We start from the raw sequence: 17,566 nt of genomic DNA, 5'->3' as shown, positions 1-17,566 counted from the left end.
GCTACCCACAGTCACTAGTTAAAATTCAAGAACAAAAGGATTATAGATAGAAGTTAATAAAACATTAATCATTTATGAAGTAGTTTGAATTGAATTCCTGTTATGTCAAATAGAAACTGCATCAGGAAACATTAACTTTGATTTTTCTACAGATGCTGCCAGACCTGCTGAGCGGTTCCAGCAATTTCTGTTTTTGCATTGAAGCTTAGTCTATCTGGCAATATGGCATTCCAGTGACAAGAAGATCCGGCAAATAAATTTCACCAATTGAATATTAAGACAAATTTTCAGCTTGCTCTTTTGATTTTAAGGAAAATTCATCAGATATTAAGAACACATTTGTTTAAACAGGAAGAAAATTTTTAATAATAATAAGTCGCTTACTAAAATCATCATCTAATCTGCCTGTCATCAGTAGTGAACTTTCAAATTAGAGAGGCATGTTTTTTAGTTTCACTCTCTTGACTTGGTCACCTTGCCAATCCCAAGAGATGATTTGCTATGTACCCAAATTCTCCTCATCAATAAACTAAAGTTCTGCTTAAATTCTGCAGTTAAATTCTTGCGTACCTATAGAAGTTGGCAAGGGTATTTGCCATCATGCCAAATCTTCTCAGCTGCCTGAATTGCTCTCAAGGCAAAGCTTTTCACTGTGCCTCGGTACACGTGACAATAGACTCAATTCAATTCAATTGAGTAAGCATCACTCATCATTTTGTTGGTTGTTGAGGACGCTGTAGTGGAATATCTTATGAATTGGGTTTTAAAGTTAGACTTGTTCTGCAACTCAATAACATGTCTACCCACTAAGTTGCTGAATGTGCAAACTGATATTGATACAGGAAAGGAGGGCATCAGGATCCAGAATGAACAGGACAACCAACAAAGGTATTGTCTGAAAATATTATGGTGTGGGGACAGAGAAAGGCTGAGCTGAGCTGGGGAACAGGTAATTGAAAAGCAGTAGTGCCCATTTAAGGGATATTTTTGATTACTCTGAATTTGCTTTATATTGGAATGTATTTACTCTAAGGGGAGGTTCCAACACCCATGATGGTTAACAAAATAAATTAAGGAATGAATCAAACTGAACAAAAAAGAAACATACAATTGATAGGGTTCAATGTCAGATCAGATGATTAAATGCAATATGAAGAACAGAAAAGAATAACCAAATGATTAGTCAGGACAAATAAATTAATATCTGAGAGGAAGCTAGCTAAAAATGTAAAAATGGATAACAAGAGTTTCTCCAAGTATTTAAAATGGAAATGAGGAACTAAAAAAAGTGAGCATTGCTCTTCCACAGAGAGAAAATAGGGACTTAATAATAAATAATAAGGAAATCATAGATGAAGTAAACAATTTTTTCTGTCTTCACAATAAAACACTCTACTGTAATACTTATAAATTAGGAGGTGAAGGAGGGGAAAATTTGCTTAAATAATAATCACGAGAAAAGCAGTCACAAACAAACAGATGGAGCAGAGGCTTGACAAATCATAGAACCCCTACAGTGTGGAAGCAAGCCATTTAGCCCTTTGAGTTCACACCAGCTCTCGAAGCATCCCACACAGACCCACCCTCTACCTATCCCCTTAATATATTTACCACAGCTAATCCACCTAGCCTGCATATCCTAGGACACTGGGCAATTTAGCACAGCCAATCCACCTTGGGTCCAGATTAACTTCACCCTTGGATCTTAAATCAGGTGGCTAAGGAGGTATTAGATATGTCAGTATAAATGTTCCAAAATTCTCTAGACTCTGAAAAGTTTCCATCGGATTCGAAAATAGCCAATATAACTCCTTCATTCAAGGAGAGAGGAAGGCATAAAGCAGGAAACTATAGTGCAGTTAGCGTGACAGCTATATGGGGAAAATATCAGAATCAGTTAAAGAGGTCATAGCTGGGCATTTGGAAAACTCAATCATTAAGAAAAAATGCTGAATCTTTCTAAAAAGTCTATCATGATTAACCAATTCATTGACATTATTTGTTAGAGCAACATTAGGGCTCTTGTGGTGTAGTGGTAGTATCGATACCTTTGAGGCAGGAGACCTTGATTTAAGTCCTACCTCTTCCAGAGATGTGTAATAGCACTTCTGAACAGGTTAGTTAGGAAAATATATGTGAGTAACATGCACCCTGGATAAAGTGGAGCTGGGAGGTATACTTACTTTGGATTACCAGAATACATTTGACAAGGCTCTACATAAGAAAGCTTTTGAACAGAAATAGGAGGTCGTGTTATAGGTGTAACATATTAGCAAGGGTAGAAGATTGTCTGGATGGCAGTAAACTGAGAGTATGCATGAATGGGTATTTTTCTGATTGGCAGGATGTGACAAGTGGAATCTTGCAGAAGTCTGTGCTGGGTACTCAACAACTTACACCAATGTTTTAGATGAGGGGAACAAAAGTAGTCAAATTTGCAGATCACATAGAGATAGGTAAGAAAGTATATTGTAAAGAGCACACAGGAGATGGCAGATGGCAAATGTGGGAATTGGGGTAGTGGCTGGTTTTAGTTGGGATGCTCTAAGGGTTTGTGTAGACTTGATGGGCTGAATGGCCTCTTTCCACTGACTGCCTTTAACTTCTGCATTTTAGAGCAGATATTATGTTGCAAACATATGACCTGATGAACTTCTGAGTATGTGTTTATTTGCATAAATGGTGAGTTAAGATTCTATGACAAAAATAAGTGTCCTTTTGAAATTGTTACCAAGCCAGTTTGGAGATTGACTAGCTTCTGTGTTGGATGTACCAAATCACAACAGCATTATAGAAGATTCACCTACAGCTTTGCATTACACAACAGTTTAAAACAAAGAGTCACTTAGGTTTAAATATTGATCTTTAGTTCTAGATGCTATACAAGAGGAAACATCCCTTCCACATTTAATCTGTCATGGCCCCTCAGGATCTTGTATGTTAAAAATTAAAGTTACCTTGTGTCAGTATCAAGCACTCTCAGGATATTTCATTGGCAGGAGAGTTTTTTATTTGAAGTGTCACCTCCCAAGGTCTACAAGTGCACTCTAATTTTCAAACCATGGAAAACCTTCTGTCTTTCAACATGTGACTACTTCCCCACCTAACCATCTTATTTGGGGACAAGTGAGAAAAATTCTCGGTAACGTGGAAATCTCACAGTCGGTAGTTGAGAAAAATCTTCATCACATTATCTATATTGATTGCAAATCCTGGTCTTATATAGATGTGTGGTCACCTTTTTTTAATGCCATCTAGCATGGTAGGCCAAGCTAAAAGGCAAAGAGATGCAGGATATAAAGACTATATCTTCTTGTTATTTTTCTGTATTTTGGATTATGGACTGAACTGGAAAAGACGTGTTATAACTAAAGATTATCGAAGGAATGGGTGCATTTTTATAAAGCAACTTACCGTGATTGACAATGAGTTTTAGTAACATTGCTGCTTTGTTCAGGAAGTGGTGGAGGCTGTTTACAGATGGCCTGGCACTGGGTCAGGCGGCAGGGAGGATAATGGTGGTAGGGAACAAAATAGGATTGAGCTTGCAACAGGCTTGTGATTGGGTTATGTATTGGAGTGGTGACTAGTTGTGGATGCCAAAGACCATTAGTCTGATAACAACTAACTGATTGGCTTTTATGAACAGCTTGTGTGTTAGTTCAATTTGATTTTGATTTCATTGTCACATGTACTCAAGTACAAAAAGTACAGGAGTACAGTTAAAAAGTGTGCAATGTTGCTGCACAAAAGTGCCATCTTAAGTATAATCCTAAGAGAAAGGCAGAAAAAATATTATAGAAAAGAGTTAGAATTTTAACCAGTATAGTTGTATGTCAAAAGTTTTAATTGACTAGTTATGGTTAGAGTATCTATTTGTAATAAAAGACTAAATTATCATTATGTACAGAAATCAGGTTGATGTTTTCTATTAGTCGGAGTCAATCCAACAGGTAAATAGGAGACTGTGATAGAATTCCTTACTTTTGCGACAGTTAGGAATAGGCGGCCTTGATTTCTAACACATTGAAGCATGACAGCGGGATAAAATTAAAAACAAAAATAGAGAAGGATACTTAAAATTTATACAAAACAAATCACTTGTATTATTGCGTAGATGTCAAAATGCACTATCCCTTTAAGACAGATAGCTGGCACCATGTTCTGTGATGGTCTGAACCAAAAACACTAAATCTTAGTCTTTGTACAATGGAGTCAATATATCAGTCAACTATATGTTGGCAACAGTAACATAACAAGCGTAAAGCCCATAAGTCCAGGTTATCATACTTCCTGTTAATTAGTTATGAATCAACTTCCAGAAATTCTGGCTTCATGACAACCTGAGTCCATGTGGTCCATTTTATGAGCTAACTTTCAGAAAACCATAGCAAATTACTATTTGTACTTTTTCTGAATTTAGGACACCCAAAAAGCTTCAACCTAAATTACACTTCAGGTGTTCATACTTTGTAATGTTACTAAATCAACCAGCCATTTCATGAACATTTCATGACGTCCCTAAATCACAATGAGCCAACTGACCAGATAGTCAGTTCCTAGATGGTATTAGTTGAGAATTGAAATATTACAAGACACCAAAGGAATTCTCCTGCTCCTCTTTGGAAAGAAAATTGTATTGGGGCCTTGCATATTTATTCAAAGCCTCAGTTTAACTTTTGAGAGAGAAAGAGTGTGTGTGTGTGTGTGTGAGTGAGTGTGTGTGTGTGAGAGAGAGAGAGAGAGAGAGAGAGAGAAAAAGAGATGAATGTCATAACAGCAGTCTCTTCATACTTCAATGGAGTAATAACATTGATAATATCCTCATGTCCTTTTAAAGTCATTGTGTCATAAAGCCACAAAGATTACAACTATTGAGAAAAGGCTGACATTTAATGGTAAAACAAGGAGTTTGAAACAGAATGAATGATCACTGAATTAAATTAATAACATATTCATTTTCCAACAAATTATCTAATGTCAGAACAAAGCACTGAGCATTGAAAATTCCAAAATGATTCTTATAATGGACTTAACTTCTCTTGAAATTAAGAAAATAAAAGTCAAATGCATTAGCCATTTACTCAGTAAGCATGACTAATGTTTTGTGGTGCTCCTAGTCTTGCGATTATAATTTGGGCATTGCTAATAACATTGTTATACAAAAACTCAATCTTTGCATTATTATGTAATACACATGACAATTAGAATAGGGCAAATCAGATTAGAGAGATGAATGTGTGGCTCAAAGACAGGTATGGGAGAAATAGATCCTGGTTCATAGGGTACTGGCACTAATGCTGGGGAAATCAGAATTTGTACCAATAGGATGGTCCAAATCATCTGAACTGTTCTGGTGTCGGTTCTTGCCAACTACGTAAATAGAGTACTTTTATATACACTTGAGGCAAAGAAACATCTGCTAAACCAAAGAATAGAGTCAAGGTCAAAGAGAAAGATATTAATGCACTTACAGGAAGAGGTACAGTATTCAAGTTGAAGAGTTAATCAACAAGTAAGACTAGAAATTACAAGAGGAGTAAAAGGAATAAAAATAAAGACTTTGAATTTGAATGCACATGACTTTTCAAATAAAATAAATGAACAGACAGTGCAAGTAGAAGTGAATAAGTAACATCTCACAGACACTACAGATTCGCTGGGCTGAATGGCCTGCATTTCCTCTTATGTGTTATGATATTTTGGTCTAACTAAATGCTAGAAGTAGCGATAATTCAGGAAATGGATGAGCAGGAAGTAGTCTATAAAATGTAGGCGCTCTGAATGCCTTAGCCTAAAATCATACTGTGAGGTTAGCACAAGGGATGGCCAATAGGATCTTAATAGGTAGCTTGGAATTCTATGGTACTGCGGCTGTCTTAGCATCCACATTTGAAGTGGAGATGCAGCTTTTATAAAGTGCACATATCTTTTGTACTGAAGGGAGAAAGTAGTTTGTGAAAAGATAAAATCAAAATACAGTTCCTTCAAAGCAGCTAACAAGCAGAGTCCAATTTATAAATGCATGATTCCAACATAGCTCATTGATAAGTATTGGATACATTGGAGTGCCTTCATGTTATTTTGTTTTGGAGTGGTAAGGAATAAGTACATTATGACAAAAAACAGAAGCAAATTACAATCAGTGAGATAAACCTGCACAATGTTCATTTTTGACAATTTGACCAAGCTGATCTTCGAACTTGAGTAATTGTGAATTTCATATCCATTAATTTGCAGGTAAAATACATATGGAGGAGCAATAGTTTTAAAAGGCAAGTTAAACAAAAGGTCTGTTAGGTTGAATCTTGTTGAATGTCATAAAAAGCAGGTAAGGATTGCAACAGGCAAACCTGGCGTTGCAGTTGAAGATGCCTATATTGGGAATGAACCACCTCAAAAGAAGTGGTTTAAAACTAAAAAAGGACCACTGAAGCAGCAACATTTTATTGTGCTTCAGTCTCCGCCCTGAGTGAAGTTCATACAAGAGACAGTGTTGGTTGATATTTCGCAGTTAAAATAAATATGTGTGCTGATTGTCTTCATAATTACTGAGGAATAAAATAACAGCAACTTCTGGTATCTACAGGTGATCAAAAATGAGGAATATTTAATCGGAGTAGCCCTGTGCCCACTCTGCTATCCTTGTACCTTGCTGAATGACTTGCCATGGACAGGCATAGAACACTGTAAAGATGGCCTGGTTAAATGTCAAAAAAGACTTGGCCTCGCTCAGTGTAAGTAGATTTTGAACAATGTGGTAAACCTTAAATTGCTGCCAATCAATTTATCTGACATAAAATATTTAAAAATCTGGAGTCTTACTCCTGCTGAACTAAATTATTATTGGAAGTTTTAAGAACGTTTTTTCCTGTTTCTTTAATAGTTCTCTCGTAATCACAATTTTTTGCTACTTATGTAACTAACTATCTGGACATAATTTTAGGGAATGGTTAGCTCAGTTGGGTAGATGGCTGGTTATGCAGAGTGACACCAACAGCATGGGTACAATTACTGCACTAACGGAAATTACCTTAAGAAGTATTTTCTTTCTTAACCTGCCCCTTTGCCTTAGGCCTGGTGACCCTCAGGTTAAACCATCACCAGTCATCTCTCCCTAATGGTCTGGTAAGACTATGGTGACTTTAGCATATGTAATTTTACATTTAAAAAAATTGCATATTTCCTGGTTTAGGTTCTGTGTTCTTCACTTTCATTGATGAAACAGGCCATTACCTGCCCTGTACGCCATGGATCTAAGATGTTCAGTGCAAGGTTCTGCATGATTTCAGCTCTCTAGTTACTGAAAATGCAATGTAAAAACTTACAGAACATCGAGAGGAAAGTGTAAGTCCAATCAGCAGCAAATGTCATTTTTTTTCAACACAGGCTACAAACTCCTGACATACATATAATCCCACCACTTGTGATAATCAATATATTTCGAGGTTAATAATAAGCCTGAGATAATCATGGGTTTATAAACTTTCCTTAAGGAGTTAGTCTTAGATAAGCATTGTCTTTGAATGGGTTTTGTATTTTGGAGGGAAAAAAAAGTTCCTTTATAAAGTAATTTCAAATACAATTGGTAATGCTTGGGGTATAATAAGGATATTTTATATTGTCACAAAGCTGGTCCTTTTACAAGGTTACGTTGTCCTTGATTTTCAGAGAGAGGTTCTAAACGACCCAGGTTCCATCATGTCTGAAGTTTAAATGGTTCATTGGGGCCCTGTTGTTTATACCTAACAGATAATGTCTCAGGCAGAAAACTTTCAAGTCTTTGAAAAAAACTGGCATAATCAAGGGGCGTGGCCAGCTCTCTAGCTGCACAGGTCAGTTCAGTGCGGGGGTTAGTTGAGTCAGGGTCACAATTGAAAGTGGACGATCTCCCTCTCCTTCTGACTTGGTAACCTGTAAGCTTTACTCTTTGTGCTAAGGGATCTGTTTATTGGGTCTGTCACAAGTATTTTGGAACAGCATCATTAAGTCAAGACAGCCTATCGGGTTTGGATAGGATAAGTTATTTGGGTATTCTATTTTCGGTTTGTTGTGTTTCATTTCGTAATTTCATACATAAATACTCGGCAATCTGACCAGCTAACTCACTCTGGGAATATCCACTATACACTTACCTGAAACAAATAACAAAGTTATGGTCTGGGCTACCTGCTTAAAACTGCTTTGAGGGGTCAGGCCTGGCCCATAACAATATTTATATCGGGCTTCCGATGATCACCAGATATCTCAATCTGCTTCACCACCTGGGAGAGTTCTGTAATACGGTTGATATATAATCTCTGCTATATCATTGGAAACATGTCCATCAAAGTGCACTTCGCAAACTCACTAAAATTATAATAACACGATAATGTATTTTGAAAGTTTATTTGAGAAATAAATAATGGCCAGAGCACCAGAGATATCTTCATATTTGCCCTGGTCACATAACATTTTCACATCCACTCGAGTAAGTAGACAGGGCCTCAGTTTAACGTCTTGTCCAAAAGGCACCACCTCTGATAATACGCAGTGCTCCCTTAGCACTGCATTGGAATGTCAATCTGATTTTTGTGCTCAGTTCTTGGAGTAGCGCTTCATTCTGGGACCTTGGTGATTTAAAAAAGGTGAGAGTGTGCTACCAACTGAGCCGCAGCTGACACACAATTCTTTTATATATAAATTCATGGTTACGCTGAAATTTTATCTTGGAAAATGAGTTAGATTAAGCAGGAAACTAATTCCTGTGCAGATAAAAATGCATCTCCCTATATTGAAGGATACTATTTACCTGTGTTTTTGTTCTCAGATTTCAGTGGAAATGAAAACTGAACGACTTCTACAATGAGCAGATCATGGGTTCCAACAGTTTACTGCCAAAGAAGTGGAGGTGAAAAGCAACCTTAAGTCTTCTGCCCTCTCTCACCTAGTGTATGAGAAATCACGCAATCAAGCAAAGACAGAAAATAATTCTTCAAATAAATTAATTAAGTGAAACAACACATTAGTTATGTTCTTCCAACAACCCCCCCACCCCCCCCTCAACCCGGGCACTTCACAGAAGCATTACAACGCAAAATGTCACTGAACCACACAAAGTGTTCTTAGGCCAGATGATCAAAAGGTTAATCCATGAGGTTCTGAGAAGAGGGTAAAGGTGAATGAGAGAATGGGCGACTGACTCACTTGTACAACAATGTGATTTTCAAGCTGTCCTGTTTGTTGAGGCCTCCACATGATTGAGAAGCTACCTCGCAAGAGAAAAAACAAACAAACAGGTGATGGCTGTTTCCTCTGTAGAACAGGCAAATATGATTGTTAAGAGAACAGTGTCGAGAATGTGGTGCTGGAAATGCACAGCCGGTCAGGCAGCATCCGAGGAGCAGGAGAATCGGTATTTCGAGCATAAGTCCAGGATGCTGCCTGACTTACTGCGCACTTCCAACACCACACTCTCAACTCTGACCTCCAGTCCTCCCTTTCTCCTTGTTAAGAGAACAACTGAAGAACAATTAATAAGGTGTTAAGATTTTACTGAATGTCTTGGGTTCAAGTGTCACCTGTGTTATCATATGTCTGGACAGATTGATTAAAACAGCAATGTAGCTCCTATGGTTTGTCATCATCTTGTCCAAGCTGATGGGAGCATTGCAGGCACCCCTTACCTGAAGCAGCAGCAATTAATGCTTATGTAATAATTTGAAAGGACTTTCACAAAGCAGAAGCTTGAGCACATTGACTAGCCCACCATTCTTCAAGTGGAGCTATCAGATTATGATTGGTAACAAAGAGAGAGGATCTTAGAAAACATGTCTTTTGGGGCATCTGCAGTCTGGAATGCTCAAGACTCTATAATCCAGTCTCCATCCAACCTATTGTTATGTCAGAGAGCTGGGCAACAGCTGGACATTGGACCAGAGCAGGTCTGAGAAGGTAAAGGAATCTGGCAAGTTGGCGAGGTTGGCATGCTCAAAGACCCACCTCCATATTCTGGGAAATGTCCTTGTTATATTCAAAACTCCAATCCTTTATGTCCTCACCTACATCTTCCCCCTCCATATCTCCAATGCTCCCTCATATCCTTCAATTTTCTACGCTCCCTCATATCCCCCAAGCCTGATTCGTATCCATTCAGCAAGTTTGCACTTGATACACAACCAGTTGGTCATATAATCACGCTGGCAAGCCTTTGAACTGCTCGTAAAATAAAATTCCCTAAAAGTGTTCCTTTCCTTCCCCATAAAATGCCCGTTTTATCTTCGTAAAGGAAACCTTCAATTCACTTTATACTTCTTAATTTTATCCAAATACATATACAAACAATGAAAGAAACATTGCAAAGCTCAGATTATTCAAAATTAATAAAAGGTATCAATCATATAAAAGCTAAGCTTTCTCCCTGTAGTCATGATTCGGAGATGCCGGTGTTGGACTGGGGTGTACAAAGTTAAAAATCACAACACCAGATTGTGAACCACCTGATGACGGAGCTTCACTCCTAAAGCTCGTGTGCTTCCAATTAAACCTGTTGGACTATAATCTGGTGTTGTGTGACTATTTAAACTTTCTCCCTGTGTTTGAAGAAACAGCCCGCTGCTGAGCTAATGGACTCTGCTCATGAGGGTTTTGCTTACATAGATTGCAGAGGATTGCGATCTTGATCATTTTATTACTTTGTAAAATCTTGATCTTTCCTTTGAAGGATATTTCAATACATGTGTTTATTTGGACAAGATTTAGAGGTATAAATTGGGCTGAAGGTTTCCTCAACACAACCTTATGAACTGTCCTTGATGGACAGCTTTACAAGTTCAACTGATTATCAAAGAGAATGTTGAATGCTTAATTAATAATTTTTGTTTCTAATTCAAAACTAAGTTTCCTCTATGATTCACAACTCCTTGGAGAGACCATAAGCCAATTCTCTGAATAAAACAAGCTACATTCCATCAAAAAAAAACCAAAAGAATTGTGGATGCTGGAAACCTGAAACAAAAAGAGAAATTGCTGGAAAATCTCAGCAGAGACTTGGCAGGATCGGCAGAGAGGAATCAGAGTTAATGTTTCAGGGTGCAGAGATCTGTCTTCAGAACGGACAGTAGTTAGGAAAAGCTTGGTACTTATGCTGAAGATAGGGTGGACATGGAAGGGGGGGGGGGGGGGGGGGGGGGGGGGGGGGGGGGTGGGGGGGGGGGAAAGAGTAAACGATAGGTGGAGATAGAGCCTAAAGAGAGTAAAATGGTTGGACAGACAAAGCAGTGGATAACGGTCAGCCAAGGAAAATGAATGGCTTTAATAGGTTATATGTGATAGCACCCTATGTGATGACAAGGCCAGGTGTGTGGGGGTGGTGGAAAGAGTTGGGGGACGGTGCTCAAGTCTGAAAATTGTTCAATGCAATACTGAATCCAGGAAACTGCAGGGTTCCCAAGTCAAAAATGAGAGGCTGTTCTTCTAGCTTGCGCTAAGCTTTGCTGGAGCACAGCAACAAATCTGGGACAGAGGTATTAGCCAGGGAACATGTGAGTTCATCTGGCAAACAATTGGAATCTCAGGGTCTTTCTCGTGAACAGAACGTAGGTGTCCTATGAAGTGATCACCTAGTCTGCACTTCAATTCCCCAAAAATGTAGAGATGATCATATTGTGAGCAGTGAATACAGTAGACAAGATTGAGTCTAGTGCAGGTAAAGTGCTGCTTCACCTGGAAGGTGTGTCCAGGGCCTTCGATACAGAGGAGGAAGAGAAGGAGGAGGAGGAGGTAATAGGCAGGTGCTACACCTTATGCGATTCCATCAAAATTGTGAGGAGCTTGAAATGTTGATGCAGTCAAAGGTTTTACGCAAGCTTACTAGTCATGCTCTTCAGCTGCATTTGCAAAACTGACTGGAAAGAGGAATGGGAATTAATTCCAAAAAGATCAGGCCCTGTCCACCATTTTTATTGACCTCCCAACTCAGTAAAACCATGGTCATCACTTCTGAAACTGAGCATCAGTTTCTCGAAGGTGCAGAAGCTGTAAGAGAGATCATCAGCTCCAATAACAGTCACATGGTGGACTTTGCTGGTTTATTTTTTCATAAAGCATGGGTATGACTGGCTGGTCCAGCATTTCTTTGCCCATCCAAAGTTGCCCTTGGAAAGATGGCAGTGAACTGGTTTCTTGATCTGCTGTGGTGTGGCTTGACACACAGTGCTGTATGGGAAGGTGTTCCAAGATTTTTAACCAGCATGAGAGAAGCAATGTACTTCCAAGTCAGGATAGTGTGATGTTTGGAAGCAAGCTTATGGTGGTGGTCCCACACAAGTGCTACTCTAGGTTGGTCATACCATAGCTTTGGAAGAAGCTGTTGTAGGAAATTTGGTGCATGTTGTCACAAGTACACACTGCTGTCACTAAGTCTACGAGTAAATAAAGATTTAATATGGTGGCTGAGGTGCCAAAGCATTGAGTTTTTTTTTTGTCTGGTTAGGTAAAGCTTCAAATATTGTTAGAGTTCCAGGCTAGTGAAGAGAATTCCAGCACATCCCTGACTTGTGCCTTGGACATGATGGACAGCTTTGGGGAAACTAATGGTGAGCTACTTGCTACCAAATTCCTAGTTTCAGACCTGCTCTTATAGCCTCTGTATTTATAAGGCTGATTCACTTCAATTTCTGATCAATGCGAACTTCCCAGGTTGTTGATAGTAGTGATTCAGTATTAGTAATCCCATTGAATGTCGGGGGAGATGATTAGGCTCTCTCTTGTTGGAAATAGTCATTTTCTGGAGCTAATATAACCTGCCACATATCCAGATCCAAGTTTTGGTTTAAATGGATATTAGCTGCTTCAGTTCTGAGGAGTCATGAATGTTGCTGCACAATCATCAGTGTACATCCCTGCTTCTGATGTTATGGAGGGAAAGTCATTGATGAATCAGCTGAAGATGGTTGGGCTGTGGACACTAATCTGAGGAACTCCTGCAGAGATATCCTGGAGATGAGATGATTTACTTCCAACAATTACAACTATCTTTCTTTACACTAAATATGAGCATCTGATCTGATGGCTTAGACTCCAATCAAGTGATGGTGCTGCTTCCTCAGAATCTCATCCTCAGGTGCCACTGATCAGGCAGAAGCTCTTGGTCCTGTACATGCAGAAATACACAGAGGTGTAGTTTAGTGAGGAAAGGTGAAATGTATGGGAGGCGAGAAGTGCGTGGATTTCTACCATCTTATACATCCTACTGTCTTACAGAATGAGGATGGTCGGGTGTGAGAAAGTATGTGGATAGGAAGACAACAACAGCCTGGATGGTTTGACTGTTGCTCGCTGTCAGAGCCTTGCTGACTCTCTGGCTAAAGGCCGAACAAGGGATGGAGGACATACAGCAGTGCTTGACCCTCCCAAATGTAATTGTTTCCCAATTTGTGCTACTTTGTCCTGCAAGAGAGAGAAGAATGTCAGTGAGTGTGTTGTACTGACCAATAGTAACAACAGCCACCACCTGTATTCATATTAGCATTTTAACTATTCGACATGGAGCCACAGGGCAGATGACCAAAAGCTCAAAGTTCAAAAGGTATGTTGCAAGTTTGGTCTTAAATATGAAAGTGAGATATCAAGATGCAGAAATTTTAAGGAAGGAATCAGAGGCTCAGAGCCCTGGCAACTGAAGATACAATCGTCAACAGTGCAGCAATTAAAACTAGGGATGCTTAGGAGGCTAGAATTGGAGGAACACAAATACAAGGCAGGTTGAGAAGCTGTCTTAGGGGAAATAAATGAAAGATCTAAGAAGCAAGTCTGAAGCTTGCACACGTGGTGAATGCACGAGGCTGAAGTGGACTAAATGAATGTTCAGGGTGAAAGTGAGGACTGTAGATGTTGGAAATTAGAGTCGAGAGTATGGTGCTGGAAAAGCACAGCAGGTCAGGCAGCATCCAGGGAGCAGGAGAATCGACTAATGAAGGGCTTTTGCCCAAAATGTCAATTTTCCTGCTCCTCGGATGCTGCATGACCTGCTGTGCTTTTCCACCACCACACTCTTGATTCATAATGAATATTCAATATGGATCCTGATTGCTGGGAAAATAAATGACAAAAAGCATTTTGAGCTGTGTGTGAAATTAGTGGTGCACTTGGTAGCAGATGGTGTGAGGTCTTTGAACATTTTTTGGCACCATATCCAGTTCCTCAGGGACTGATTGCTGGCATTGACCTCAATGGTTATCTGTACAATTCCTTTTTCTACCCTTGTCTGGAGAACATCCTTGCTCTCTGTGGAAAAATGAGCTCTCTCCTTCTTTCAATCTTGTTCATTAAGGCTTCAAGCACTGCAAGACAAAACCTAGATTTCTTTCTGTTCAGTCTGCTGTTCCATTGTTCTGGCTTCTTCCTACTCAGAGACTTATTCCCAGCCACTTCCAGCTGTTCCAATTGTACTCTTTCTTACTGCAGAAGGATTTCTTGCTCAGTGTTTGAACTAGTTACAACACCCAATGCAGCTGGAATACTTCACCCTTTAAGAGATGCTGACTACTTGTAAGGAGGTGCAGCTACCTTTAATTCGTTTTGGCCTTGGACAACCTTGAGCCCTACTATGAGAAGCCATCCAAGAAAGCATTTTGCATTTGGCTGCGCACCTCAAAACATGCCTACAATGCTTCCATTGGCTGTGGGATAATCAGAAAGCCCAATCCCCAAACCACCACGGGCCTTCCTGAACTTTCAACTCTTTCAAAATTAAAATCTGAACAGGTTCTGAAACAATCAGGGATAACTACAATGATTCACATACATTTGGTCATTAAGAAACAGCTATTCAGTGTTATTTTCTTCCTGACAGTTTAACTGTTAATTTACTACACTGCCCATGAGCAAAGCAGTGTGACAAGAATGGTATTTGATACAATTACATTATTACATACTGACAATAATACTGAAACATCTGTTCGTTCGTCTATCTTGTAAATTACTATCCATATACACAGATGTCTGAATAAATCTCAAAAATGAAGAGGAAAGTGGATTCTAAATAAAGAATTTGGCATTTACCAGGGTGTGCTCTGTTTAGTTTACAACATAAATGTCTTCAATTTGATTCTGTTATACAGTGTTTCATTGTGTATTATACTTTTTTTATTTATTCAGGGCTCATCTACCATCAGATGATATAGCAATGGTTAGATTTAAATGCTTACTCCAACCTGACCATATAAATTTGTAAATTGTTCATGTGACTTTAAGACTGATCCATAAGCACTCAACTCTAGATTGTTAAAAACTGCTGTAGGTTTTATTTCTATTGACTGAACTTACATTTTTTTTTCAATAGTACTGTTCTTATGCCTATTAAGTTCTAGGGCAGAGATTTATCCTGCAGTGTTGCAGTTTACCTTCATTGAACAAGCAAACCTCCTACTGCTTTAGCATTCCTGGAAGCAACTTCCTCTGCTTTACCTAACAGAAATTCTGGACATGTTCCACACAATATCTTTCATAAAAATCTACTTTTAGATGTTGCACCCTCCCCCAAGATCCCTTCAATGTGACTAGATTAATAAACAGTAATTGTCATCAACTCCCATCCATTTTGAAGAAAATACCTACTTATTAGAAGCTGCAGTATGCATTGCTCTGGTAACACCCCTTTATATTTCTATTCATCCGTAGAGCAGCACACAATTTCTCAGTCTGACCTAACAGGGTACAATTTCCAGCCAAGTTTGCAACATTGCCTTCTGTACAACAGCATGAGCTTCTCCATTATTGTGTTAGCGTCAAAGTGTTCTTTAAGTAAACAGTTTCCTTTCAAGAAATAATTGCTGGTTGCACATTTCTACTCTTTTCTTTCAATAAACCTATCCTTTCTCTAAACGGCTTTTCAAACTTTGCTGTACTAACAGGTTAGTTTGAAGGGTCAGTGGGAGTGCAGCATATTTTTATTTTATGAATTGAAATTACATTATTCTGACATTTGTGTAGGCACCCACAACTAAAATTCTAAAATGCCAGTCAACAGATAACACAAAAGCAGAACAAATATGCATCACAGAGAGAAATTTGGATTAATATAAGCTAAATATTCCCATTTCAAGTTAGGCTATGGTGTGATCAGCAATGCAGCAGATCAGAAACTTAGACAGCCTTATGTTTCACTGCAGTTAAACAGATTCCACAGCTACAATCTTTTGGTTAAACCAAGAAACAAAGACATTAAATGTTTGTTTGAAATAATTCACTTTAATTTCCACAAGACAATGTCCAAATGGTTAACTTGTAATTTTGAATGAAAAGCATATATAGATTTTTTTTAAAATGAAGCTCCATTTCAGAGTCTTTTTCTGCAATTGACTAGAATGCCTGGAAATTATTGAAGATTTTTTAAAACTGCAGCAGGATCATTTCATCGTATTTTTAGTTGGCTCAAATAGTAAAAGCTACCTCTGCCAACAAATGGCATGGCAAGTAAAAAATCATCTCAGACATTAAAAATTGAATACAGCATGCTGAGTAGTTTTGCTGCTTAACCATTAACCATTTTGTACTAAATTCTTTCAGCTACTGAACTATTAAATGAGCTGTTTTCATACACATTGATTAAAACACAAGACAGATATTCAAAACAGTCACTGGAAAGGTTATCTTTGGTACTTACAGCATTTAATAAAATGGTAATGGGACATTTTATCCCATTCAAAATGTTGTCATCTTACAGGTTCTTGTATTCTCCCTCGATGAAGCATCCATGACCAAAAAATGCACCAGTGTCCCAACACTGTACTTTGTTTACCTCAATATACATTATTCAAAAGAAATTGCATATGAGGACCTTGCAAGAGCAAGCAGCCCTCTGCAACACTCGATAAGCTTGAGTCAGGATAAACCTCTTGATCCGTAACTACAGCACGTGCTATTATAGCACAATTGATTGACTATACTCCTAATTCCACATCCCTGGAAAAGGGAAGATTTAATTGGTACACAGCTGAACTCCTCCAGGATTGAAGTGTTTAAAGCAGCATTGTGACTCTTATAGCCAGTAAAGGAAACCACTTTTAAATGAGTTTAGAATTATTACTAATGAGCACTATTGAGCAGGTTTAATTTAAATACTGGGAAATTGCATTTGGAATGAGTCAGATTTTTATTTTGCATATACTTCCTCTGAGCAGTTTAATGTTAAAGCATTTTCATGCAAATATTGTGAAAACCAAAACTGATTACTCTTCTCTGAGAAATTCCTGTCTTCATTTTAAATCAACCTTACAGCCCAAATCACTGTATTAAAATGTTAAACAGCTGATGCCATAATAAGTTACAATTAAAATTCTCAAAGCCAAAACAAATTTTAAGCAAACACATCCTATTGCTACTTTAATCAGGGTATAGCATTTTAATGTTAAATTAATTAAACAGTAAAATAAAAGCTAATCCTCACATTTGTTGTAATATGTATTACACGTTACATCGACAATAGAAGAGCCTTAATGCATGTTGAGTGAACTTGAACATGGTGGTTCAATGGTTAGCATTGTTACCTCACAACGCTAGGGACCCGGTTCAATTCCAAACCCAG

The 17,566-nt window shown here is 38.4% G+C and overlaps 1 protein-coding gene across 1 annotated transcript in view; it reads right to left on the bottom strand.

Moving 5' to 3' along the window:
* The window catches only part of myo16 (myosin XVI), a 375,473-nt gene extending 358,581 nt beyond the window's left edge, over positions 1-16,892 (bottom strand). Inside the window, exon 1 of the mRNA XM_043691191.1 lies at positions 16,646-16,892. Coding sequence (XP_043547126.1) covers positions 16,646-16,673 — 28 coding nt within the window. The 5' untranslated portion in view covers positions 16,674-16,892. The remainder of the gene's footprint in view (positions 1-16,645) is intronic.
* Between the last annotated feature and the right edge of the window lie 674 nt (positions 16,893-17,566).

Source organism: Chiloscyllium plagiosum, chromosome 6 (assembly GCF_004010195.1).
Source record: "Chiloscyllium plagiosum isolate BGI_BamShark_2017 chromosome 6, ASM401019v2, whole genome shotgun sequence".
Taxonomy (NCBI): Eukaryota; Metazoa; Chordata; class Chondrichthyes; order Orectolobiformes; family Hemiscylliidae; genus Chiloscyllium; species Chiloscyllium plagiosum.
This window is presented reverse-complemented; position numbering and strand designations above follow the sequence as displayed.